General features: G+C 54.1%; 8 protein-coding genes across 8 annotated transcripts; 5 read left to right on the top strand and 3 right to left on the bottom strand.

Annotated features, from left to right (window-relative positions):
- Positions 1-1,599: 1,599 nt before the first annotated feature.
- On the top strand, positions 1,600-3,947 carry J7T55_013609 (uncharacterized protein; the record flags this gene model as incomplete). The annotated part of the gene is made up of 2 exons (XM_053141420.1): positions 1,600-1,937; positions 2,000-3,947. The coding sequence occupies 2 exons, from the start codon at positions 1,600-1,602 to the stop codon at positions 3,945-3,947; spliced, it is 2,286 nt and encodes a 761-aa protein (XP_052995948.1).
- Positions 3,948-4,954: 1,007 nt separating this feature from the next.
- J7T55_013610 (uncharacterized protein) lies at positions 4,955-6,259 on the bottom strand (the record flags this gene model as incomplete). Its single annotated transcript, XM_053141421.1, has 1 exon — positions 4,955-6,259. The coding sequence occupies one exon, from the start codon at positions 6,257-6,259 to the stop codon at positions 4,955-4,957; it is 1,305 nt and encodes a 434-aa protein (XP_052995949.1).
- Positions 6,260-7,209: 950 nt separating this feature from the next.
- On the bottom strand, positions 7,210-8,279 carry J7T55_013611 (oxidoreductase; the record flags this gene model as incomplete). Its single annotated transcript, XM_053141422.1, has 2 exons — positions 7,210-8,148; positions 8,208-8,279. 2 exons carry the CDS (start codon positions 8,277-8,279, stop codon positions 7,210-7,212), a joined length of 1,011 nt encoding a protein of 336 aa, XP_052995950.1.
- A 2,827-nt stretch (positions 8,280-11,106) lies between these two features.
- J7T55_013612 (4-coumarateligase) lies at positions 11,107-12,885 on the top strand (the record flags this gene model as incomplete). Its single annotated transcript, XM_053141423.1, has 2 exons — positions 11,107-12,741; positions 12,802-12,885. The coding sequence occupies 2 exons, from the start codon at positions 11,107-11,109 to the stop codon at positions 12,883-12,885; spliced, it is 1,719 nt and encodes a 572-aa protein (XP_052995951.1).
- A 646-nt stretch (positions 12,886-13,531) lies between these two features.
- J7T55_013613 (ribosomal protein 20 mitochondrial) lies at positions 13,532-14,170 on the top strand (the record flags this gene model as incomplete). Its single annotated transcript, XM_053141425.1, has 1 exon — positions 13,532-14,170. One exon carries the CDS (start codon positions 13,532-13,534, stop codon positions 14,168-14,170), a length of 639 nt encoding a protein of 212 aa, XP_052995952.1.
- Positions 14,171-14,772: 602 nt separating this feature from the next.
- On the bottom strand, positions 14,773-16,490 carry J7T55_013614 (uncharacterized protein; the record flags this gene model as incomplete). Its single annotated transcript, XM_053141426.1, has 5 exons — positions 14,773-15,311; positions 15,397-15,458; positions 15,554-15,786; positions 15,854-16,151; positions 16,264-16,490. The coding sequence occupies 5 exons, from the start codon at positions 16,488-16,490 to the stop codon at positions 14,773-14,775; spliced, it is 1,359 nt and encodes a 452-aa protein (XP_052995953.1).
- A 1,261-nt stretch (positions 16,491-17,751) lies between these two features.
- On the top strand, positions 17,752-21,549 carry J7T55_013615 (Glucans biosynthesis glucosyltransferase H; the record flags this gene model as incomplete). Its single annotated transcript, XM_053141427.1, has 4 exons — positions 17,752-18,307; positions 18,416-19,683; positions 19,745-20,475; positions 20,541-21,549. The coding sequence occupies 4 exons, from the start codon at positions 17,752-17,754 to the stop codon at positions 21,547-21,549; spliced, it is 3,564 nt and encodes a 1,187-aa protein (XP_052995954.1).
- A 2,155-nt stretch (positions 21,550-23,704) lies between these two features.
- Positions 23,705-26,207, top strand: J7T55_013616 (neutral trehalase; the record flags this gene model as incomplete). Its single annotated transcript, XM_053141428.1, has 5 exons — positions 23,705-23,863; positions 23,929-23,992; positions 24,067-24,191; positions 24,242-25,989; positions 26,060-26,207. 5 exons carry the CDS (start codon positions 23,705-23,707, stop codon positions 26,205-26,207), a joined length of 2,244 nt encoding a protein of 747 aa, XP_052995955.1.
- Positions 26,208-26,679: the final 472 nt, after the last annotated feature.

Consider the following 26,679-nt stretch of genomic DNA (forward strand, 5'->3'; position numbering starts at 1 on the left):
CATCTTTTTGGCTCCGAACCTTGTGGTCCCGTAGCTCCCGACACACGGATGCGTTAATATTAGAGGCCCCCCTCGATCGGGGAAGGCAGGCTTGCTTGCCAGGAAGAGAGGATTAGACTACAGAAACATGGTTTGGTAGGCACAGCAGGATGCTGTGGATGTGGAGCGCAATTTAGGGGTCCCGGGGGTCTAAATCGAGAAGGGCGCCACGGCCAGGAGGGGAAGCGGCGGCCTTGGCGCCCTCTCTCCTCCCCATGCTTGTTGCCGGCTTGTTTGACTCGTTCCTGGAGCTAGCTGCAGAAGCCTGACGGCAGGATGCGCGCTGCAAGCTGCATGGCTGCACGCCTGCACGAGAAAGACAAGAAAGATTGGCCAGTGGCCAATGGTAGGAGTTGGTAGGAGATGGGTCCCTCGGGGCTCCCCCTGAAAATCCACCACTACTGGCCCGAGATTGGCCTGCGATCGGATTAGACTCTGTTTGATGTTTGTGACTTTGGGCCTATACACCCACACATCCAAGTCATTACCATCCCACACCATGCCACTACACACCACACACCACCGCACTGCACGCCACCCAGGCCACACACACACACGTACAACCGCACACACATACTATGGAGGTAGCTTCCCCTTCTCAAACTTTCGCCGCCTACTGCAGCACCACCAGTCTTAGACGTAGTGTAGATTATCCGGGGGCACTCCTCTCCTTACTCTTGTTTTGTTCAGTGTCCTCTTCTTCAGTCTGGACTCCCCAAAACGGCCCTCCTTCCTCTTTTGCGGCCTTTCCTGTTTCTGTTTCAATTCGACCTCTGCTCTTTCCCTTCCCTTGCCTACCTCTACCCACCCGCTCCTGCCCTGTTTGTCACAGGCGCCCGAAACGACAGGACTGCACATCACCGTTTTGGCAGCCACCGGCACCACCTGCACAACCTGTGTTCTGTAGCTCGTTCCCTGTCAGGTCGGCTCATCAAACCATCTGAGCGAAGATCGTCCTCTTCCCGATTCATTACTTCCAAGCTTTTTCGACTGCTCGACCACTCCACAGCCGGCTTTTGTGGGTTCGGTCCGCGTCAATCTCTCCCTCTGCAACACTTGGGCCCCCGTCCTAGCGGCCAAGTCCACATTAGGCCTCCTCCTGCGAGCACTTGACGTCTCGCCGCCATCGTCATATCTGTCTTTGTTCTCCCCTTTCTTGTAGCATTTGTCTTGTCTTGCATTGTGTCCAACAGTGTACACGACCACACAGTCAACCCCATGACTACAACTTCTGTGCGATACCACCACTAGGACTGTCCTTCAAACGAGTCGTCACATTCATTTGACCTACCGACCCAATCCATTCGCGCCCCGACACTTATTAGACTGCCTTTCATCCCCGACGTCACCCACTACCGTACTGTGTGGGCCCGCAGGAAGAGCCACAAGGGCCAGATTACGACAGCCTTTCCGCACTCCACTACCGGCTCCTAGGCTTCTCCAGCGTCACTGTGCGCTCCAGTTCGCACTCTATCTCCCCCCTCGCTGCAAGGCATGCTCCATGAGCGTGGCCCCCGCTGAACCACGACCCGAGAGTCGGTAGTCCATCTTCAGACGACCATGCTCGACGAGAAGAGACCTGCGATCCGCTTCGACCCCCCTGACGCAAAAGCCCGTTTACGCGCCAGCTCAGTCACCATGCTGAGGCAGTCACGACGCCTCCTCTGGAGGTCGAGAGGCCTAGTCTATACCGCACTTGCCAGCGTCTTTGTGTGTTCGTTCCTGTTGAGTGCTTCCGGCGGCGGCTATGGCGTTGTTCCCTGGACCGTTGACATGAGCGGCACGGCGATGGGTTACGGAAGTGGACGCAAGTCTTCGAAAGGAAAACCAACGTCAGAGGATTATGACGACAAGGCCAATCAATGGCTGTTCTCCAAGGAGTACAATGAGACGGGGTTGTATGTCTCAAACCTTGCCTTCCACGTTGCTGAGCATTCCAGAGGCTAACATGCTCCCACAGACTACCCGACGCTGGCGTGATATACGGGAACACCCTGTCCACACTCACCGACAAAGACAAAGTTAGCCCCAACACGGAAGCAAATCTGACTTTATCAGACATTTCGACGGCCTTCACCAAAGACTCTCCTTACTACTTCAACCCATACCCGAAATATGACAGTGACGAATGGAAGAAAGAGCACCGTAGCGATTTTGTACCTTGCGATGGGCCTCTTGGCGAGATCAAGGACATCCAGGTGTTCAAGGGACACCCCCAGAATTGGCCTGCCCCAAGCTTCGGAAGCTTCGATTTGTTCGACATTGACCCGAATTTATGTTACGAAAGGGACACGAGGCTAGGCCAGTACGGAATGCAGATGCAGTTCGACAGGCCAGCTCATATACTGGATTGGACCAAAGTAAAATGGGGAAAGCTGCAGAAGGAGTGCGCAGAGAAAAATAAGGCCCGGTTTGAGAAAGACATTCCCGAAGAGTCTATCAAGGCGGACGACAAGGAATCAAAGAAGGGAACCCCTTCGATAGGCGAGAGCTCTGAAGAGCTCAAGAGGCAGAGACAGGCACAGCGCATTAAGCGACGAGGTTCCACGAAAACAGAAGCAACCAGCCAAGCCAACTCCACCACCGCAGTTATTCGGCCGGAGAATCCTCCCGAGTCCAGGACGGCCGTTTTGCTACGTTCCTACACGGGCAAACGCTATACCGACAACGAGAAGCACATGATGCGATCACTCATCAGTGAGCTGTCGTTGCGGACTGGTGGGCAGTATCAAGTCTATCTCCTCGTGCAGGTCAAGGACTCTCTCGAGGATCTTGCACTATGGGACAAGGAGACATACAAGTATATCATGCAGACTCAGGTTCCCAAGGAGTTCCACGATATTGCCATACTGTGGGGCAGCTACGAGGTGCAGGATATCTACCCCTTGCTCGACCCTCTAGATGCCGCGACAGTCCACAACGCGCAATGGCTGTCGGTGCAGAAGTTCTCGCAGGAGCACCCAGAATTCGACTACGTCTGGAACTGGGAGATGGATTCCCGATTGATTGGCCATCATTACGATGTTCTCACCAAAATAGCCGGATTCGCCAAGAAGCAACCAAGGAAGGGGCTCTGGGAGCGAAATGAGCGCTTCTATGTTCCTGCGTACCACGGCGACTTCGACACAAAGTATCGCAAGTTTGTTGAGAAGGCCTCCGGAAAAGACACGGTCTGGGGTGCGCCTGAGCTACCATTCATCAACCCTGTCGGACCCAAGCCGCCTGTGGCATCGCCATCGCAGGACAAATACGAGTGGGGAGTTGGCGAGGATGCTGATCTCATAACGCTTTCACCAATGTTCAATGTCGATGAGAGCAATTGGATCCTCCGCAACCAGGTCTGGCAGTACAACGACACTACGCACAACTCGACCGAGCTGCCCCGGCGGGCGACCATTGTGACGCAGTCGAGGCTCTCGAAACGTCTCATCGAAGCCATGTCAGCTGAGAATGTCAAGGGAAACCATGTTGGCTCTGAGATGGCCGCTAACACAGTAGCACTCCTTCATGGCCTCAAGGCTGTTTACGCGCCCATGCCGGTCTTCATGGACCGGCCTTGGAGCACGGAGCAGTTGCAAAAGTGGTTCAACCCCGGACCGGGAGGTACCAGTGGTGGACCGGGGAGCGCCATGGGCTGGGGCCGCGAGCACCGCTTCCAGGGCACCACTTGGTACTACCGAGCGCAACCGCCGCAGCGACTGTATAACAACTGGATGGGATACGAGGACACGGGAGTCGGTGGCAGGGCGTGGGAGAATCGCCATGGCCGTCCCTGTCTACCAGCGATGTTCTTGCATCCTATCAAAGATGTTATGCCAACTTGGTCGGGATATGCCAGTCAATCGGAGTTGCCGTACAACTGGTGGGAAGTTTTCAAGGACAAGGAGGAGAAGGAGAAAAAGAACTGAGTGTGTCAACGGGGCGAGGGGAAAAAATACTGTCTACCGCGGCCAACTCACCGGCTCCGCTAGAGAAGTGGCAGCAACAAAGCAACCCGCCTCCGAGAGGTTGGGCTTTTATACCCGGCACAAAATTTGCCAAGTACATATCACATCTGGGGCATTTAACATGCATGCGCTCACAAGGACAAAGCTTGCTGATGTGGACATCTATATTGGACTTTTGCTTTGTATCATACACACTACGACAATTTTGGTCGATTTCCTTTAGCGAGGCGTTTTTGGTCAGGGAAATTAGAACACATTTTGCTCACGGAATTGCCCCTCGTGACTTTGACTGGCGGCCTGCTGGGAGCTCGAGAGATTAAGCGACATTAACCAACAGCTTGTCTGTTTGCATTCGCAAGTCAAGCTTTTACTCTGATAAGCAAATGAACACTGACGTGAGGTTGGCGTTGTCAAGTAGCCTTGATCTACATTTTTGCTTTACTTTTTTTTATTATTTTTTGGCTACGAATGTATCTGCTAAGGTGTGCAGTTCCCTCCTCGACCTCTGACTTATGGTCTTCTCGGCATGTAGCCGTGTATTATGTGGTGTACGAAGGGCCTGCGAATTGTGGTGTCGGTGATATTACAGTAGGTGATGCTGGACTCTGCGGTGCTGGTCGCGCGTATTTGCATGGCCTCAAATCAATGACCTGTTGTGGCGTCTGTCATGATCGAAGTCCTATTCTGAGGCTTCCTGGAACAAAAACCGGCCCCATACCGGCACTTGAGCCAGCTGTTCAGGAAAGTTGCGTTGTTTCTCGCTTCTCGTTGCTCAAACTTCTTTCCTTGCCTCCCGTCTCCCTGTACTTTCTCGCGTGCGCGATGGCTGTCGATGACCGTGACTGGTCTCCCAGCTCGATTCCTGCGCCTGCTCAAGGCATTTCGGAGTCTCACAGGCGTGGTTTTGCTTTTCCTGTCACAGTCGCCCCTTCGTGTTCCTGGGCTGAGCATGATTGGCACGGATATACCTATGCAGGTGCTTGGGATATCCACGCCTGCAAGTCATGACGCTCCTTCAAGATGGCCGGGTCGCCAGGACGGAGCAGTAAAGCCTCATCAATTTCGTGCATGGCTCGCTGGGCAAAATTGCGATCGCCTTGCAGCCTGAAGACGCGTGCCATCCTGAAATGCAGTTTTGCGCGGAGCTCGTCCGACGGCCGCCAGGTAAATCCTTCCTTCCAGTACCCTGTCTCCAAGGAGCGAGTCGTTGCAGTCAAGAAAATGTTTGCTATAGCGGAGGCTTCAGTGGGCAGCGTGATAAAGATGGACATGCATTGATGGGCGAGGTTGAGGTGGAGGCGGAAGTACAGATCCGCTAATTGATCGATAAATTGTTGGCCTCCCTCGTGTACGAGTCTAGACCATTGATTGCCTTTGCGCAGCGTGTCTATGTCAGCGATAGCCTTCGTCCATGCCTTGCCGCTAAGAACAAAATCGTGCTTCTTAAAATACTGCGTACCAGCCTCCTTTCTAGCAGCCTGGCGATCCAGAACCTCCTGGGGACTGCTGTACTTGATCGAGGCGATTTTCTCCGAGGTCGACCTGGCAATGTTGTCCGAGACGCGACCAGACACCTGGACACTGTGAACTTCGCGTAAAGTTTCACCGAAAGGCTGCAGTAGTTCTTGTTGAGTCTTTTCGCTGAAATGCTGGGCCAACAAGTCGAAATCTTTGTATTCCGTACGCTGATGACTGGAGAGGACAACAGGGCCAACGATCAGTATCATAACCAATACCTTGCTGAATTCGGTATTGAACATCTCGCAGCCGCCGTCCTCAAGGCCTTCGCAAAGCTTGTCTAGATCCCTAGCCAGCATCATGGCTTCGAACGGATCGCACCCACCCGGCGGCGGCAAGAGTTGCCCTTGCGAGGAGGATGTAATGCGGACGTCGAGGACATAGCCGTTGAAGCGCCCGGCGCGCTTCGCGTCTCCGGTCACGATGGGGGTTGACGTGGTTGCCAGCAGCAGGCGCATAGGCGTACCCACAGACCTGACGTGGACGAAGTGGTTCATCTTGACCATTAGATCATAGGCTTCACGGTGGCCGTCTTTGCTGGTCCGCAGGATTGCGGTCTCGATCGAGTGCGTGGAGCGAAGAGGCTGTTCCAGAACGTCATCAAGCGCGACTTTTGCGAAACTGACTGCCGGTGGGCATGGATCAAAGTCGGCGAGGAGGAAGGCGTAGACCTTGTTGCAGATCTCGATTGGCAGGAGACCCAGGCTGCCTACGTTGCCTGGCCTGAGCCGAGCAAGGCGAGTCATCTCGGTCATCTTGACGAAAAAGTCTGCGATAGTTCTGGGCTTCGAGATGGTTGAAGTTGAGTCGTGACCTGTTTGGCAACTTTGCGACGGGCGGCGAGTTCGTGTTGGGGCGGATTTCGCTCAAGGTGGTTGAGGTCCGTCAAGTTCACAGGAGCCTCGAAAAGTCAGCGACAATTCAAAAAGGAAAAGCTTTCGTCATACTTTCTGGCGTGAGTTTGTCAAAAAGTTCTCTCGAGGGGTGCGTCTTTTTGGAAAGTGTTGTCGTCGCAGACTTTAGCAGGGAGTTGTCGGCTGGCGTTTGCACGGTCCGTTTGTCTTTGCAACACGTACGCAGCAAAAGTCTAGGTTCACAGAGAAGGATACCGACTGCGTGCTCACTTGACGCAAGCTGTGTTTTTGGTCACCCAATTCGTCAACAGAAGAGGGTAGCCAGATGTCAAGCCGGAGCAGCGCGAGAGCCAGGTGGAGCCAAGTACCTGCGCGTAGTCACTCCCCTAATACGAGCTCAAAATCGCAATGGTCTCAATGTCTCAGTAGTAAACTTGGGATCAATACGAGCAGCTGTAACAGGAAGGGTCGTTGATCCGTCAGTGCCTGCTAGCCCACCCGCGGAGGCAGACAACCGTGAATTTCACTATGTGTTGGCTGGGGCCATCAAGAGAAGGGCCTTGTTAAGGAGTCGGTGATACCGAAGATACCAAGGGTGAAACAAACATGGGCAACTTTGCACGTCTGAAAAAGAGTTCAAAACAGTAACCAGGCGGCTCATACCTTGAAAAGCAGTTGTCTTTGCTACATTATGCTATTAACAGTCAGATATTTTGTGAGCAAGCTTTCTGCAGAGGGTATAGCCGTAGTTTGCAACCACTAGAATACTTCTATGAATCATACATTTCTGGTCTAATCATTTGTTTTCTTGTGAGAGGGGACTGAAGAAGCATGCAACCTATCCAGCAGTTTTACGTGTAGGATAGCTTGCCCTGGTCCAATAGCACGAAGCCCCTCTTCGTCATCTCATCTATGTCCTCCTCGGGTAATCCCAGAGCCTCATTCGCAAGGCCGTGACGAGAGTGGTCCCCTTCACCTGTAGGGTAGAAGATCCTCGCATACATCTGCCGTGCGAAGCCATCTCTGTCGCCTCTCTTCATGGCCTCCTGACCCTCCTTGAATCTCTCCTCGGAACCAACGTACCCTATCTTCCAGTCCTTGTCGGTAGTGCCGGTCGCCTTCTTCACACTCTCGAACATGTCCTTCTGGCTGACTCTGAAGCTGGAGATATATAGCGCCTTATTTGCCCAGTTGCTGATGGCAGGCTCCTTGTCATTTTCGTCTTCTGGGTACAACTTGAGACTCAAAAAGGCTGCAAGGCCACGTCCGCACTGGTCCCATGTGGTTGTGGTGATCTTCTCCTCGCCGTCGTCATAGAAGGTCATCTCTCGCTTGTTTACGTCGCACCCGTAGCAGTTTGCGCTGCCGAGTATGGACCATTCGTACCAGAAACCACAAGCGAATGCCACCCAGCTGCTAACACCGAGCTGCTTGATTTCCTTCCTGGCCTGGACAAAGGGGAGGCCGATCAGGTTCTCCGTCATCATCTTCTCGTTGACGGGGTCCGGGCCATATGCGTTTGGCATCACATAAGGCACTCCTGCCTCTGCCGCGGCGCGGATGAGCTTTGACTCGGTGCCCTTCGCAACCATAGCCGGAAGGGTTATAATCAGGAACTGCTGGCCCTTCATGGCGTTGACAAGGGTGGACTCGTCATCGTAGTTGATAGCCACCGAGTGGACGCCTTCTGGGAGCTTGCTCTTGCTGCCCTCGCGGGTGAGAGCTGTGATCGTGTGCTTGCCAGCTCTGAGAAGCTCTTCAGTGAAGTAGCTGCCTATGGTTCCAGAAGCCTAGGTAGTAAACTCTTAGCTGATGCGCCTTTGGTCTGCAGGAGAGGCAATTCGCTTACCCCGACGATGGCAACTTTCTCGATGCGGTTGACGAAACCGGTCGGCTGGTCTTTAGCATACTTCGGTGACATCTTGATCGAGTGAAATTTCAAGCAGGCTCAATCGGATATTCCAATAATGTGAATTTGAGCTTGAGAACTGTTTGTATATGTTATGATGATCAATGACTATGAATGGATGAAAGACGAGCTACTGAGGATAACGGAAGTGAATATTATGTCGACTTTATATTTCAAGGAGCCATTTCCATCGGGCGCACGATGTGTCTACTCTTGGACCATTTCTTTGTGACAGTCATTAGCATCATCGGCTCGCGGAACTTGGTAGGGAGTCGGCTCAAAGTCGAGGCCGAGTGAGGCGTAATCACGTCTGAAGACATCTCCGCGAGCTCCATTTCTCACCCCAGTATCACCGAGGTCTATTGCAAGAAGGTTTCTCGGCGTTACGGCCTACCTAGGTGTGTCCCATGCGATTGCTATGGCTTAGCACCTCGTAGTGGGCGAGAATAGATTTGGAGGGGACTTAGGGCGGCCTTGAACTTTATCGATAGCTATCTCCGCAACCACGGAGAAGACGGAGTTGAGAGCTGCCTCATATGGTAATGATTATCTCCACTAAGCAAAAGATGATCGGCAATAAGACAGGCACTAGGCCGATTCTTCGAAACGTCACTACGGACAAGGTGCATCTAGAATTCCAGCCCTCCGCGGCTCTCGTAAGCAACCGCCTGCAGTGTACCAAGGATCGGGGCCGAGATTCCCGAGCTTGAGGCTGTGACGGCTTGAAAATAGTATGAGCCAACCGGCTTGGTGAAGTGATGCACTTTCAGCTCTTGCAGTAGTGTGAGGAAGAGAGATGCATTTAGGGAGTGCTTGATGAGAGGCCGACAACAGGTTGAAAATGGATGTTCTCGTGAGGCGCAACGGGAAGCCCACATGTGCACGAGACGGAGTTCTAAGCGAAGGGGCAGCTTCTGCCCACCGCATAGTCGGCCATGTCGTACTAATACTTCTTTCCTGTACTCTCGAACTGAATCTTTAGCCGAGTGCCACGGGGACTTGCAGGTCGGCGGCGTGGTCTATTGCCTTGTCACCAAAATTAGGCGCAAGCCATCCGAGTCTACAATCGAGGCAGTGACTCGCCTGATACCAGTCCTTCTTGCCTTGACTGGTCGTCCAACGCGGTAATGAGACGTACCTAGAGAGTTCCTAAGAGCTAATAAAGCCCGACAAGCTATGTCACCCACACGTGCCGTGTCGTGCGTTCGAACTTCCCACTGGTTCCTCGAGTATCTGAAACATTGTTCGGAAGTAAGCTGACAAGTATTGCCGGCGAAGCGAGCAATATGCATCCAAGAGGACGGTAACCGGCTCACAACCAATGCTTCGAGAGAAGCCCAGCATCCAATATTAGCCTTCTTCTGCTCGAGATTTAGGTGCTGACGGTTCGTCGTCCACCCAGACAACGGCGTTCGGGTAGCCGCATCGTCCCAAGGTCAAGCCTCCTCGCAGCGCTGTGAGCGCTTGGAGGACCGTGGTCACTACTCGTAACGTCACACGATTTCCCATCACACCTGAGAGAAGGATTTAGATGAGACCTGCTAGCTTTTCTTTTCTTTCCTGGCTCCCGACTGGGCTTCGGCAGCATGTTTCTGCTTGCCAGGTGTCCGCTGCAGATTTGATCCTCGCTAAAGACGGAAACGAGAGACAGGCATAGAAGAATTGGGACAATGGTGGCTTAGTAACACGTCCAATTCTTCCGACCAATCCAATCCAAGCCAGGAAGTACTGAAAGGAAAGCCGGGTTGGAGCCCGAATTGTTGACGGTTTAATATCTACAGCTGTGGACACGAAGAATAGGCGATTGCGATACCGACGTAAGGTCGGGGGAATCTCACCCGTTGCACTCGGATCCGTGTGCCGTCTGCGGAGACCAGTATTAATGTACCTCTACGTAATGAGCGTGACCATGCGTTCCTCACCTCCATGCGCACAAAGCTAGATCTCATCAGCCAGCCTCGCTTATTGGGAGGCTCCCCTAGGACAAGCGTGGACAAGCTATTCCATCCGACTGGCAACAACACAAATGGTCGGAAACCACAAGCGGCTTGTCATCCGGGGATATAGGTCTAGTACGAGAGAGTACTGGTGCTTGTTGTACTCTCTGTGCCTCGGCAGTGTCCCAATCTAGCAATGATCTCGTAGACCTCGGGCCCACAGTCGAGGCACTGCGGGGTGGTTGACTCGCTCGGCAGCCGTGGGCCATCCCTGCTCCACGCGGGGAAGCGATGGAGGATTCTGGGGAAACAAGCCCAATCGGTAGCAACCTTCTTTTCCTCGACGACTCTATTCTGTGTTGCCGCAGGCAGACGTTGCCAGGCCCTTCTCGGCGAGGGCGCGACCCGAGGGGGATCTTGTTGAGAAAGGAGCCTCATCCGATACGCTTGCCGCTACGTATTGATGGCTGCGATGGCGACCGCCCCTGCGAGGCGTTTCGTCACCCCGCCCACAATTATTCAAGGGTGAACCGGCCTGGTGAAGTCACCGTGGCTGCAACAGGAGTATCTCCTAGTGGTAGGACGCGGCACCAGACCGGGATACAGAAGGATGCTGTTCCCCCCCGTCCTAGTTTCCTAGTTCTAGGTAGATGCCTCGGGACATCTTGACTGAGAGGTCACATCCCGTACCCAGATCGTTGCCCCCTCCCTCCTCCTCCTCTGTAGTAGGCTATTCATCTTATCTCTGGGACGTCACTGCGGCTATTTGACACCTCTAACCCGGGCATTTCTTCTTCTATTGTGAAGTGTTCGTCCTTTTCTTTGTGGGCTTTGAATCAGTCGCGATCTTCTCTTCTCTCCCTTACTTCTGTCTGCACAGCCTTCCCAGAATCTTGGCAAAAATGGTCCTCAAGTCGCGCTGGAATATACCTATCGACAATAGCTCCTTACAACAATGGATCTTCGGCTCGTCAAAAGGTCCTCTTCCGGACCAAAAGACCGTTATCGATGCTGAACGTCCAGATACTCATTTCTTAACATTCACAGAGTATCGTCTCTTAGCAAAGCGTGTCGGGCTGGGGTTGCAGCAGGCCGGCCTGAAGCCTGGCGACAGAGTGCTAGTCTTCTCCGGGAACAATGTGTACTTCCCGTCCGTGTTTCTTGGCGTCCTCATGGCAGGTGGCATATTCACAGGCGCCAACCCAACCTTCGTAGCCCGCGAGGTCGCATACCAGCTTCGTGACAGCGGCGCCACGTTTATGTTTGCCGCCAAAGGCAGCCTAGACATCGCATTGCAAGCTGCGGAGGAAGCTGGCTTGGCGAAAGACCATGTTTTTGTCTTCGATGCAGAGACCGAAGCCTGGGCTGAGAAGCCCACACCCGGTGTGAATGGCCGGCAGCAAGGCGCAAAGCATTGGACCGAGCTGTTACAGGCCGGCCGGGCGCCGGCCGAGGCCTGGGACTGGGTCGAACCCTCCGATGCAGCGAACACGACTTGCTGTCTGAACTACAGCAGTGGGACGACTGGAGTGCCCAAGGGAGTCGAGATCTCGCACCGCTCATACGTTGCCAACTGCACCCAGGTCTTGTACGTGGCAAAGTTGGACCCTGAGCACGACGTCAAGAGGGACAGGGCGCGGGCTCTCGCTTTCCTTCCGATGTATCACGCATATGGCCAGACCTACTTCGTCGCGAACTATGCTCGTCAAGGCACCCCGATATATGTGATGCAGCAGTTCGACTTCATGAAGATGTTGCAATACATCCAGAAGTATCGCATCACCACATTGGCCTGCGTGCCTCCCATCATCGTGGCCCTTGCGAAGCACCCTGCCAGCCGCCAGTTCGATCTGAGCAGCGTAGAGGTTGTCGGATCAGGTGCTGCGCCTTTGTCTCATGATGTCGCGACAGAATGCCAGAGCTTATTCACAAACGACGTGGCAATAAGCCAAGGCTGGGGCATGACGGAGACGACTTGCACTACCCTGGCCTGGGACAGTCGAGTGAAAGCGGCTGCTGGCGTGGGAGAGCTGTACCCGAACATGTCCGCAAAGATTATGGAGCTGGACGGAAAGACCGAGATCCTGGAGGCCAACAAGCCAGGCGAGCTCTGGGTAAGCGGGCCGACTCTGCTGAGAGGGTACTGGCGCAAGCCGGAAGCAACCCGCGAGACTGTTGTGACCGATCCGGACGGCACAAGGTGGCTGCGGACCGGCGATATCGCGCACTGCGAAGAGTATCGCACTGGGACGATATGGCACATCGTCGACAGGATCAAGGAGCTCATCAAGGTGAAAGGAAACCAGGTCGCCCCGGCTGAACTTGAGGGCCTGCTTCTCGAGCACCCCGCCGTCGCAGACGTGGGAGTCATTGGCGTGACCATAGATGGCGAGGAGGTGCCACGAGCTTATATTCAGAAGAAAGATGGAGCAAAGGCGACGGAGAAGGAAATAGCGGAGTGGATGGCTGGCAAGGTGACCAGATACAAACGCCTCAAGGGCGGAGTGGTGTTCGTTGAGGCGATCCCGAAGAACCCGGTATGTTGAACATCATCGATCCCGCATGAATTGAATCTTTCTAACTAGCTGTCATCACAGTCGGGAAAGATCCTCCGAAAGATCCTCAGAGAACAGGCAAAGGCAGAAGTTGGGGACCGAAAGCCATTCGGATCGAAGATTTAGATGGAAGACTTGAATGAAACCTATTATGGACTAGCCAAAGATAAAGGGAAGATCCAGCTGGAATTAGGGACAGGTATATAGCCCATTTGATATGATAGAACATATAGCAGAAGCATGTGTGATGATTTAACGAGCTATTTGCCCAAGTTTCCGAGCTGCGAACGACTTGTCTATAGCACAAGGTCGTCGCGGAGCAACTAGAGAGAATTGCCTCATAATTGGTCTTCAAAATGAAGCAAGTGAGATTGAATTGAGAAGATTATCAATGATTTGATGAGATCGAATGATTGGTCTGGCGTAATGAGACAGACCAAGAGACAGAGTTAGAAAGAAGTAGGTTACTTGCTGGTGTCGTGTGCCTCCTCATAGGTCATTGGCCCGAGCTTGAAAATGGGCTCCACTATCTGCTGAGGTAAGCTCTCCCGGCTTCGTGCAGTCATGGAACTTTTTTTCGCGACCGCGAAGAGCTCAAGCCCAGACCCCAATCGGTAGCCATCGCGATTGGGACGAGACTGATTAACTGCTGTACAATCGACGAAGTGCAGGCTCAGCTCATAGCTTAGTCGATCCCAATCGCCTGGACTCCCGGATCTTCACGCCTCTCCTTCCTCGTCCTGTTGAGGCCTCAACCTGGCCTCCAGACCTCATGATGGAGGCCACAGCACAAACCTTCATTCGACCAGCGACACGCAGCTGTGTCTCCAGCACAAGACATAGCCTCAAGCAGCAAATACGCTCGAAAGCGACCTCTGCCCGCACAAGGCGCTCCCTCAACATCGCTCCTCACCCGTCATTCCTCGCCTCCGACTCGCACCTACAACAAGACCACATCATCTTCAACCCGCCCGCAAGCGCCCCATCTGTATACCACACACCCTTCAAGTTCCTGCCAAAGACCGACCCCCGGCGGCGCGCCAACCTGGCCAAGATCTTCGAGTCACACTTCGCCCCATCAGGTGCAGACACTACAGACCTGCCCTCCGTGCGGTCGTCGCACAAGTACGACCCCGCCATCGCCGCCCGGGGGCCCATCACCAAAGCCGAGGTGGAAGAGATGCGGCGGCTGCGGGAGGAGGACCCGCACAAGTGGAACGTCTCGGCCCTTTCCGAGAAGTACGAGATCCCGCACATCTTCGTCATGATGTGCTGCCAGGCGCCCAAGGAGAAGCTCGAGTTCGAGAGGAAGAAGATGGAGCTCATCCGCCAGCGATGGGGGCCCATACGGGCCAAGGCGAAGGAGGATCGCCACCGGAGGACACAGATGCTTTACCGGGGGGAGATATAGTGCATCTCGATTCGTGGCCTGGCCTGGCGCAGCGGGCCATATGAGGACGCTGGGTGCGATGGCCCAAATGGACGATGGTGGCTCATTCAGCTGTAAGATGCTGGAGCTGCAGCTTTCGAAACAGCCTGTTGAGCTGCGCCTGGCTTGCCTCGACGACCATTCAGCCGACTCGAACACGAGCGAACCATCTTATGTGGTTGATGGAACGAAGCGGCACTGCTCGGAGCAACGGTAGCTCTGGATGACGAAGGACGACTGCGGATGAATAGTGTACAAATCATACTGTAAAATCCGAGAGAACAATAGAAGACGGGCCATGAGCACGCGTCTGGAGACGGGCAGGCAGTCAACAAAGTCCGAAAAGCTGCTCTGTTCTGTACATTTAAAAAATACACTTCGGAATACCATCTCAAGCTTCATATTAACTTTCAGCACATTCCGGTCGAAGACCAAGAAGTGAGTGAGTGTACTAATCAATTGTTTGTCGTTTCTATTTATCGGACACTAGGCTGTCCTTGAAAAGGATCTTGGCTATCCTGTGACGCCAAATGTGTTGAACGAGGTATAACTCCAATTCCGTCCCTTGGGATATCAAATGGCCCTTACGCAGAGGCTGTCTCGCCCTTGGAGACCTGGAGCTTCTTGTCCGCTTCGTAGTCCTTCTGGCCCGGAACCACCCTTGAACACCAACCACACCAACTCCGGGTCTGCTTGTTGATCTCACGGCGCAGACTTTGACCCGACACCTTCTCGTCCTCCCACTCAGGCACACCTGCACCGACTCTTACCATCGTGATCTTGACCGACTTGATCTTATTCCCAATGCCCTCCACCTCGTGCCTAGCATATCCGGGTCCCAAGGCCGGCGACGGCGTCCGCGTTGTCGCCGACGCTGAGCCAGGGTCCAGAAGACCGGGCGTTGAGGCGTTGCTATGGAGGCTCAGATTGCTATGACTGCTGCTCCACGAGTGCGCTCCACTGTATAGACTCAGAGTTGTTGGTGACGACCCGGCAGAGTGACCCTGGGCGAGGAGATCCTCTGCTTCGCGTGCATCTGCGGCATCGCAGTCAATTTCATGCTCAATATACTTGCTGTTGCAACACTCGTTTTTCCTCCAGCACTCCACACCGCGATCGGCGTCTGAGACTTTGTCAGTAGAATATTCCCGCTTCGATAAAAAGAGAGCAACTCTAATTAAATGACGCTCTCGCAAAGTTGTACTTACCCCCGATACCGGTGCCCAGTCCGCCTAAGACTTCCCCATACTGGGACCGCCATTTCCAGATCCTGGATCCGCGTCAGTGCTTGTGGGTCCCTTGTGACGTGCCTTCTACAGTGGATATGGGAAGGGAAAATCAAGAGCAAAGACGGATTCCTCTCACCCGCGGTATTCGGAGTCTGCGCCCCTAATTCCACGACCGCAGGGCTGGCAAAGCCATACTCCAGCTGTCTCACATGTACATATCGCGCGTTGCACCAAGTCCGAGGCGGTTTGTACATCAGAGGCCAGCCGTGGCTTCACAAGGCGGCCGATGGGTGCCTTCTGGCAGGAGAGACAGAGCCGGCGATGTCTATCCCGCATAACGGCAGGCGCTGGTGGTTTGATTGCACAATTCTGGCGTCCGGGAGAACCGTCAGTATCAGGTTCGCCGAGCTGGGCGCGATGGGAACAAAAAGCTCACCCTACACACGACCGTGCTGCACTTGCGACACTTGGAAACCATGTCCCGAGCACAGCTTCCCGCCTTGCCGTTGTAATTGCCCCTGGACGTATCTTCCATATAGTACCAGTTGCCGGCCCTGGCGCGGTATCGCAGCGTAGATTCGGGGTCGACAGGCAGTTCCTCGTTGATGCAGTGAACGGTGGATTTGAGGAGAATGGAGCGGTACTGCAGGAGGGAGTCGTGGACGCCTCGACAAGTGCGCGACAGGCTGTCGAGATCGTTGAGGTCAAGCTGCGCAGCCACCGCCATGACAATACTGGTGTCTCCAGTCAGTTGGGCCCTTCCCCCAGGCGCAGAGGCCCGGAGAGAGAGGTTGGAGTTGAGAAGACAGAGGACCAAAGGGGCCAAAAAGGTTGGTGTTCGCCTACGGATAGCATCCCAAAGCCACTGTCATCAGGTGTGCCTCTGCGACAGCGGGCTCGTGAGTCGCCTCCTCGTGATCGTCCGGGCCCGGAGAAGCGCCATCCTGCTTCTCGTGCCCGTGGACGACCGAGCAGTCTGGCGGCGCAGTGCCGTTCCACACAGGCTTGTTCAGGCTGTGGCCCTGCTCAAGCGGCTCAACGTCATCATCTTCAAGATCCACGAAGACCGCCATTGTGGTTCTGACATGTGTCAAAGAGGAAATAAACAGGAAGAAATACAGAGTAGAGAGAATGCAAAACAAAGACAGGGCTTAGAGAATCATGAGGGCGACAGTACAGAAAAGGAGGAGGGAGGAGAAGAGGGGATAACGAAGTGATAGTCTACGTAGTAGCTGAAGACCACGGACACGGACAGACTAGACTAACACCTACGAGATCGATCTCGGAGGGATCTGAGAGAGGCATCCTTGACGATTGACTACAAAGGCCAGGGGCACTGCCGCCCGCGGGAACCCCACCTGCCAGTCTAAGTTCTCGCCAGGCCAGGGTACGTACCGGCTCTTTGGGTCCCGCAACTTCTCAGAGCAACCCCACCATTCTCATCGGCGACAGTTTTAACCTCACAGCTTGACGACCTCCTTGAAAGCCTTCACCTATGAGAGCAAGTCTTGCTGTCAACACCAGTAATCCAGACGCTGACCTGTCAGCTGAAGTCAGCAGAGCCACCTGAGGAAGCTTCTGAATTGAGGCATCAAATCCCCTAGAGGCGAATACGTCGTCAACAAGTCGAAGCTATATTGGAATTTTGAACTTGCAACTAGGCCTGGCGATCCCAGGGTAATTGGGATCTTTCATGCGCCTGTATCGTACCCATTTGCGGTGTCTATCGCAAGTGGTCTCTACTGCTGCTTGGGAACAACAGGGAGAGGAGCAAAACGGCACTGAGGTGAGCCAAGTGGGCTGCTGTCCGAGTTTCTGTCGAGATACTCACTACGCTTGCAAGACGACATCGATATGCCAAGTGGCTCAGACCACTGCACTGTCGTAATGGCCGTTGACTTTTTAATTTTGGTGCCTGAGGATTTTCTTCACTCAGTTAACATTTCTCGACCGGTTCTGACTGTCGGACAGTACAGTCCTATTGGCGTCTAGTGACGGGTGATGCACTGACCAGAGGTCACATGTTCCATGGGACTTCACCAGAATGACTGGCATCTCTGAAGAGGAACAAGATGGTCCAGTTATCAGTCTCATTCTTGTGGGGGCCGAAGAGGTTCCAGCTTCAAACGTTCCCCTCTAGCGTCGAGGCTACGACGTGCCGGTCATATCTCGAAGCTGCGAGGGACACAAATCCAGACGTGGAGCTCAAATTGAATTTCACGTCTCCCTTTATCCTCTATTCTGTTGTAATGCTTGAGGGAAGTGTGGATTGACCAGCTCTACATCCTTCTGCAAACAACTTCATAGGAAATATCATCATCCTATCCACACAATATGTCTGATCATTCAGCCCCTTCACGCACACATGCCGAGGATATACGTGTGAAATCACATTATAAAGTGCAGGAAGGGTGCGACGGAGGAAACGGCCGGGTTGCTCAATGGATCGAGCGAGTTGACGATCCGGCGCAGGATTCCCGCCCGCTGCCTTCTCGGCGCATCCAAACAGCTGTGTCCGAGACACTTGCGTCGCCCCAGGACGTGAACTCAACCCCGAAAGCTCTTCCGCAGCTTCCCGAACAACTTCGTCTCAGAGACACGCAAGAGTTTCACCGTTCTTCCAGACTGGACTCATCACAGATAGGATTGCTCGGTACGGCCGGCCCAAGAGATTCGTCGATCGGTGCCCGAGCCGAATCTTCGTTGCCAAACAAGCTGCCGACACGACGATCGTCTTCGCTGGCGCGTTCTCTTCCTAGGAAGTCCGATCAAAGCGCCAGCCGTGACCCATCACAGGGCACAAAGGCCTCCTTACGCGATGAGAAGGCCAGCAGCAATGATGATTCCACGGATGACTTTTCTGACGCGCCACCGATACCTCCACGGCGAAGTCCGTACCGTCCATCCCCAGGAACCAACGGCACGTCAAAGAGATCATACTCAAATAAAGGACAACCCAGCTCCAGAAATACAGGTCCTAATCCGGCACCGAATCCAGCCCCGGTGCCCGGCTCAGCATACTCTACGGGCAACACATTGGCCATCTCTTCACAGGTGGGATGGTCGACCCCCCAGCGCGCCGTGCCAGATTTCACGCCTCGAGCGCCCATGTTACCGAGCCGAAACCTACGCCGTGGGTCTACAAGCCTTGCGACAGCCTCCACTCGAGGGCACGAGTACCCTGATTTCAAAAACTCTAGCAAGGCTTCTGCGCGGTCTGATTCGCTGGCAGCATTACAGCAAGGCGCGCGGCATGTTTTGGCAACCCGAATTCAGCAGCCCAAGGTCGTTAAATCGGCCTCTTCCACGCGGAAAAGTGATGTTTATGCTTCCAACCCTCAGCTTAGATCGAAGTCCACCGCGAGACTTCCTTCTCGTGCAGACGGCAGCCGATCTGAGTTTCGAAATGGGCCGCCAGTCTCGACCGCGGGCCATGAGACAGATACCGGAGGCTCTAGTACAGGCTCAATCGCCACACCCAGCGTCTCGTCGCAAAAGTACCGCAAGGAGGCAATGGACTCTTTGAAGTGCATTCAAAGCGACGTCATGGTGAACTACCTCTACCAGCAGGCCCTCTGGAAATCCTACGTCTCATCCCTCGACTTATGGCAGGGTATCGTGCTCAAAGAGAGGCGCGGAAAATACTCTTTTTGTCCTCCACAGTTGGAAGTCTTTGAGAATGGTCTTCTTGATAACGTCAAGGAGATGAATGTGTGTTGTGCGATGACAGTGAGCACGCCGGTCACGAGAACGATCTTGGAGAGTATGCATTATGTGGAGCTGAACTATGTTCCGATGCCGAATGGCTTGCGTGTGCAGGTTTTGAAGACCATGTCAGATCTACCGCGGTGTCAGATACATCATTTTGCCGCGTTTCTCGAGGATTTGAGGATCCTTGTGGTGTGGGACGATGACCCGGAGCATCTGCTACAGAGGGCAGAGGACTTGGAGGCTAAGTTTGTCAAGATGATCTGGGGCGACAGAGAAGAACAGACCACAGAAATTGAGAAAACAGAAGACCCGAGGGCACTGGCAGACGAAGGGACTGAGGCTGCGGACCTCGGAAAATTGGAAGCAGGAACTGCAGAGCAAGAACGCCGTCCGGTTAGGATCGTGAGCTCTATCATCGTGGGCTTTACCGTCTGTCTCGCTATCGCATGCATGGGTTTGGGCTGGAGGCGCCTGGCCATGGAGTGCAAAGTGGACAAGAACTTTCTCCGACTGGCACTGCTTGTCCTTACCCCTGTGCAACTATTCTTCAGCATGGTACGTGAAACTCCAATTTTGAACGTCATGATTGTAATTGGGACTAACGGAGGATGCTCAGTTTTTCTTCCAAGCAGTCTGCGGCAACATCATCCAGATGGTAGGCCCGACCAGCCAGATCAACAGCAATTCGAAGTACTATTCCGGAATGGCACCCGAGAGCCGCCTACGACGACGTGATTTTCTTCCTCATGTCACGATTCAGATGCCGGTATACAAAGAAGGCACAACCGCGGTCATCCGGCCGACAGTCATGTCTCTCAAGACCGCTATCTCGACATACGAAATGCAGGGCGGCACTGCCAATATCTTCGTGAATGATGATGGGATGCAGCTTCTAAGCGAGGAGGAGGCCCAGGAGCGTCGCGACTTCTATGACGAGCACCAAATTGGCTGGGTAGCGAGACCGAAGCACGATCCTAACGGCGAGCGCCCCTTCGTGCGTCGTGGAAAATTCAAAAAAGCGTCCAACATGAACTACGCAATGAGTGTATCCAGGAGGGTTGAGGACAAGTTGCACCATATCCCACGCGACGACACTTGGACAGACCTCGAGGAACACCGCGCGTACGAGAGTGCTCTTGCAGAGGTCTTGGAAGAGGACAAAGGGAGGACATGGGCGGAAGGCAATATTCGCATGGGCGATTACATCCTTCTTATTGACTGCGACACGCGAGTACCCAAAGACTGCTTCCTGGACGGCGTCAGCGAGATGGAGCACTCGCCGCAAGTGGCGATTATTCAGTTCACGTCCGGAGTTTTGAATGTTTCCACCACGTTCTTCGAACAAGGGTAAGTGGCATCCCGGCCGCCTCAGCTGTCCGACAGACATGAACACTTACTAACATCGCTCATAGCATAACCTGGTTTACGAACCTCATTTACACAGCCATAACTTATGCCGTCTCAACGGGTGATGTGTGCCCTTTTGTCGGCCACAACGCCCTCATGCGCTGGTCAGCCATACAAAGTGCAGCTACCTTCGAGGACGAAGACGGATACGAGAAGTACTGGTCCGAATCCCACGTCTCGGAGGATTTCGACATGGCGCTCCGACTACAGTGTGCTGGGTATTCCCTGCGATATGCCGCATACACGGGCGATGGATTCAAAGAAGGCGTGTCTTTGACTGTCGGCGACGAGCTTGCCCGGTGGGAAAAGTACGCGTACGGATGCAACGAGCTGCTCTTCCACCCATTCCGTTACTGGTTCACACGGAGTCCGTTCACGCCTCTATTCAGGAAGTTCATAATGACGCGCAGCATTCCCCTCCCCAAGAAGATTACTATCTGTTCGTACATCGGGACTTACTATGCCATTGGGTCGGCGTGGCTGCTCACGGTGACAAACTACCTCCTCAGCGGGTGGGGGTTCGGGCTGTACGAGAAGTACTACGCCGACTCGTTCTCGATCTTCTTCAGCGTGGTCATGGTCTTCACGGGGCTGGGCAACCTGTCGCTGGCGGTGCTGCGGTACCGGCTCAAGAGGGGCACGCTGGTCGGGAACTATCTGGAGAACGTGAAATGGATCCCAATGTTCACCATCTACCTCGGCGGCGTCTCATTGCACGTGTCTCAGGCGATCCTGAGCCACTTCTTCGGGATAGAAATGCACTGGGATGCGACGTCCAAGGAGATTCGCGACGTCAGCTTCCACGAGGAATTGGCCACCGTCCTCAAGAAGTTCAAGGGCACGCTGCTTTTCTGCTTGGTCAGCACGCTGGTGATACTGGTCGGCTACTGGGCTGTGCCGTATCAGTGGCAGATCCGGGATTTCGCGTCGATCTTCCCGTTTGCCATGCTGGTGGGGTGCCATTTCCTGCTGCCCGTCGCGCTGAACCCGGCCCTGGTGATGTTCAGTTGGTAAGCGGGGGAAAGTGGGCTTTTTGGACGCAAGGTATCTGGAAATGTATGTCTGGAGTGTGCGAGTTAATCTACATTTTAGGGGTTGACTTGAATTGTATCAAGAGGCATTGAGCGGAGTGTCGTCTTGGGGAGCATATTTTCATGTCAAGTAGGTTCTAGAAATAGCAGTAGTGAACTTTGGTACGCGGATCATTCTAACTTGGACTTTGGCTTGGGTGGACCGTGCCTGAAAGTGAACGACGAATGCTCCGCTTCGGTATGTCAGGCCGGTGCCTCGGTGTAAATGACAGCAGGCCGCGAGCCATGGTTCCTTTGTTGTTGGCAGGAGACTAGTTCTAGCCTGAGAATAAATCTGGGGAGACTTTGGGACCCATGATTCGCACAGCTTGGCCCCGATGCCCAAAGTGCTTGTCCGAGGTCGGGGATGAGGCTGGACAAGGCTAATGTTGTGAGACTTATGATTGTGCCCGACCTTGTACGCCCAAGTCGGCAGCACAAAGAAGATGGTGCACATGAACGGAGATCCGACTAGTACACACCCCACGAGCAAGTTGCCTAGGTGGTGTTACAATACTCTAGTCACGAGAGCGCATTTGAGATGGGCGCTGCTCAGGCCTGATTAGTTGGTGAAGACGGGAGCTATTGTGGTTTTTGGCACAAAGAAATCCTGCCGTGGACTGGTGCCAGATAAGAGGACCAAAGCAGCCGGGGCCTTTCGCCGATAGAGCTGCAGAGCAGTCAAGAGTTTCCGAGAAGGATTCCAAAATGAAACATAAAAACTTGCAATGGAGGGCGAGTCCTCTTGGTACATAGACTTCAGGATTACGAGCATACTAGCTCACTGACCGACGTTCAATGACAGCACTCGAAACGGTAGACTACTGTGTACGTCAGGGTGGATACGGACAGGAGGTCGACGTTGACTTAAGCAAACGTGAATGGGCCGCTGCTGGAGCTGGTGGGGGATGCGACTGCCAGAGCCCAATTAGGATAGCGGCGCGGGATGAGGTGGACCGACTTGAGCTCTGGCTGGAGGTGACGTCTGTTCTGGACTGGACGCTGATCCAGCATTCAGTCCCCTCCATCCGTCTAATCCGTCCTGACTGAATTTGAGTTTTGATTTTGATTCTACTCACCAACCTCGTACAGTCGCTTGACATTGTATCTTTATCGTCAAGCAACTTGGTCCATTCATTGATTGATCGATTGACCAGGCAAACCGCGAAACAAGCAATCGGCTGTCGGACAGGACTAAGTGATCCTTCAGTCCTCTTCGTCCGCCTTCCCTTGCCCCTCGAGATCCGATGAGATCCCCCCTCCTCTCCCGTCGCCAATAGGAAGTAGGTGTAACCACCTCTCTCGGGAGAGAGGCACACACACACACAGGCACACCTGCCTGCTCTTGCACCGCGTACTGGAGGTGAGTTCATCTCTGCTTTGGTGTGTTCGTCGGTACTCAGCCCTCATGTGAGACCCTGCATCTGCGTCTGCATCCGCGTCTGCATCGCCTAGCCGGCTTGGTCTTTTCGGACTGCGAGGCTCGGGATTGTGCATGGGTGGGCGAGGACGTGGGCGCGGGCGCGGGCGCGGGTGCGGGCGCGGGCCTGAAGGTGTGGTTGGACCCTGAAAAGCTGTCCCTGCTGTCTCATCCATCATCAGGCCTGCTTCCCTCAAGCTGTCAGGCTGTCCACTTCCCCATATAGCCCCTTCTCTCTGCCCCAGCTTTCCTGCATGCCTCACTCCTTCTCGAGCTTGTCATTAGGGGGCCACGTCGCATCCTCTAATGAGCTGACCAAGCCACTACGGCATCTCCTTCCATTCTGGAGCCCGATCAGCATCAGCATCAGCATCAGCACCAGTACCGGCGAACAACATCAGCTTCTCAGTACTCGCGCCAACTGCCCTACCCTGTTCCCGCCGCTAACCTGACTGAGACATGCAGTGAGGCGACACCAACTGCCCTACATAGATTCTCCAGTACGAGTATTGTTCCGGCTGTCACACGACCCCAGACCGCCACAGCATATCTTTGTTTCCTCCGTCTGGCCCATTGGCATTTTGTCTTCCATACTACGAACAACCTACGCCTATTCCTCTGCACCACCCTCCTATACCGATCGTGCCCACGCCGACGTCTTCTAGCGCGATAGCTGGCAATGTCTGGCTCCGGCATGGACGCTCACAAGGCGCCCGGTCCTCAGGGCCGGAGCGATTCTATCGATGACTACGATGTCTTCGACGACGCCAAAACATACTATGCGGCCGACCGTCACAAGGGCACAAAGGCCTCGGCTCGGACTCGCACCTTCTCCCAGGTAAGCTCCAAATCGACATTGGCCCCCGATTTCCGGGACACTTGCTCACAGAGATCACTCCACAGAATAGTCTCATGCAGCAGATGGAGAGACTGGGCCTGAAGGAGCCTTTCCGCCGAGGAAGCCATGGTACGTGACAATGAGAGCATCTCGCCCAATTGTATGCCACTCAGTGCTCTTGCTGACTTTTGGCCAATGACCAGACGAGACTACCCTCAAGACGAATCGTCGATTCCTTGTCCAGGTCGAACCCACCCTCGAGAGTCTACAATCGCAGGAGGATACAGATGGCAACATGCAGATCACAATCGAGGACAATGGTCCCAAGGTAAATCGTACCACCCACTCGGTATGCTAGTTTAAGCTGACACTTTACAGGTGCTCTCTCTCCGGACGGCCGCCTCCAACGGCTTCAACAGGTTCGACATCCGAGGCACTTACATGCTGTCCAACCTGCTGCAGGAGCTGTCCTTGGCCAAGGAGTACGGCCGGAAGCAGATCATCTTGGACGAGGCACGCCTGAACGAGAACCCGGTTAACAGACTCTCTCGCCTTATCCGCGACCACTTCTGGGATGGCCTGACGCGGCGAATCGATGCATCAACCATCGACATTTGCGCAAGGGACCCCAAGGACTGGACTGATGACCCTCGCCCACGTATTTACGTTCCCTTTGGCGAGCCTGAGCAGTTTGACTTTTACACCAAGGTTGCAAAAGATCGGCCGGAGCTTAGGTTGGACGTGGTCCGTCTGCCAGAGTCAATGAACATCACTGCCGAGTTCATCCGTGACTTGAACGACGCCCCCGGCCTTCTCGCTGTTGAGATGGAGAAGATTAAAGATCCCAACACCGGCGAAGACACACTGCGTGGTCTGCCTTTTGTCGTCCCCGGAGGCCGTTTCAATGAGTTCTATGGCTGGGATAGCTACATGGAGTCGCTGGGCCTGCTTGTTAACGACAAAGTCCACCTCGCCAAGTCCATGGTGCTTAACTTCTGCTTCTGCATCAAGCACTACGGCAAGATTCTCAATGCTACCCGGTCCTACTACCTCGGTCGGTCACAGCCCCCTTTCTTGACTGACATGGCACTCCGTGTCTACGAGAAGATCCGACACGAGCCTGGAGCTCTGGACTTCCTCCGAACGGCAATCTTGGCAGCCATCAAGGAGTACCACAGCATCTGGATTGCCGCTCCCCGCCTTGACCCCGTCTCTGGTCTGTCCAGGTACAGACCAATCGGGCTCGGGGTTCCGCCTGAGACGGAAGCTAATCACTTCGTGCACGTCCTGGACCCCTACTGCAAGAAACACAACCTGCCGTTCAAGGAGTTTGTTCGCGCTTATAACAAACGCGAAATACTCGAGCCAGAGCTGGACGAGTATTTCATGCATGACCGGGCCGTGCGGGAGTCAGGTCACGACACCAGTTATCGTTTCGAGAAGGTCTGCGCGAATCTTGCAACAATTGATCTGAATTCTTTGCTCTACAAGTATGAGACGGACATTGCCCGCACCATCCGCAACATCTTCAACGATAAGCTGCCTATTCCTGAGGAGTACTGTGTCGGTTCACTCGTGCCCGGCCAGGTCGAGTCATCTGCCATCTGGGACCGCAGGGCGAAGCGCCGCAAGTTGGCCATTGACAAGTTCCTGTGGAACGAGGAAGAGGGCATGTACTTTGACTACAACACCGACACGCACGAGCAGAGCAAGTACGAGTCCTGCACGACCTTCTGGGCGCTCTGGGCAGGTGTTGCGTCCCCCAAGCAGGCCGCTGCCATGGTGACCAAGGCACTTCCCAAGTTCGAGGCATATGGGGGGCTGCTGGCGGGAACACTTAAGAGCCGCGGTGAGATCAGCCTCGAACGGCCGAACCGACAGTGGGATTACCCGTACGGTTGGGCACCGCAGCAGATCCTCGCTTGGACGGGCCTCTACCGCTATAGCTTCACGGAAGAGGCGGAGCGGCTGGCGTATAAGTGGTTGTTCATGATGACCAAGGCCTTTGTGGACTTCAACGGCGTGGTGGTGGAGAAGTATGATGTGACGAGGCCAATTGACCCGCACAGAGTCGATGCCGAGTATGGAAACCAGGGATTGGATTTCAAGGGCGTTGCAAAGGAAGGGTGAGTCAACTCCAACACGCTTGTGATTGTTTATGATGCGTTTGCAGCCTTTTGCTGACAGGATTTACAGGTTTGGCTGGGTCAACGCCAGCTACGTCTACGGCCTGCAGATTGTGAATGCTCATATGCGCCGCGCGCTGGGCACATTGACGCCGTACGAGACCTTTGTCAAGGCTGTTGACGAAAATCGCGCCAAAGCTCTCTCCGAGATGACTTAGACGAGCCTTCCGTACTTGCTATTCAGTTTAAACTTAGATGGCGGGCATGTGATTTTGGTGTTGGAGACAGTGCATGATACTTGAAAAGCAATCGTCAGCAAAGCATAAGATTGGGGTAGAGAGAGCCTAACCATCAATAGACTGGGAAAGAGCAGACTCGAGTTGAAAGCGGTCAACACTCTACATCCTTGGCTAAGTGCACTTCGCGGAGGGACGTACACAGGAACGACATGATGAGGATTAAGACCGAGGGGTTGGTAGATAACGTGAAGACGGAACGATGACCGAAACTTGGGTGGTCGCACTAGAACATACCTAGACAACATGGAGGCTTCAATTCAATATGAACATTCTCGACCGAAGCATCACTAGTCACTCGCGGGCATTATTAGGTTCGGAACTTGACCGAAGGACGGTCCAAACCTGGCCACGCCTCTCCTACATATTCCGCATGTGAAAGCTAGAACGAGTC

The sequence above is a fragment of the Diaporthe amygdali genome, assembly GCF_026229845.1.
Source record: "Diaporthe amygdali strain CAA958 chromosome Unknown NODE_8_length_1307975_cov_65_857355, whole genome shotgun sequence".
NCBI classification, from domain to species: Eukaryota; Fungi; Ascomycota; class Sordariomycetes; order Diaporthales; family Diaporthaceae; genus Diaporthe; species Diaporthe amygdali.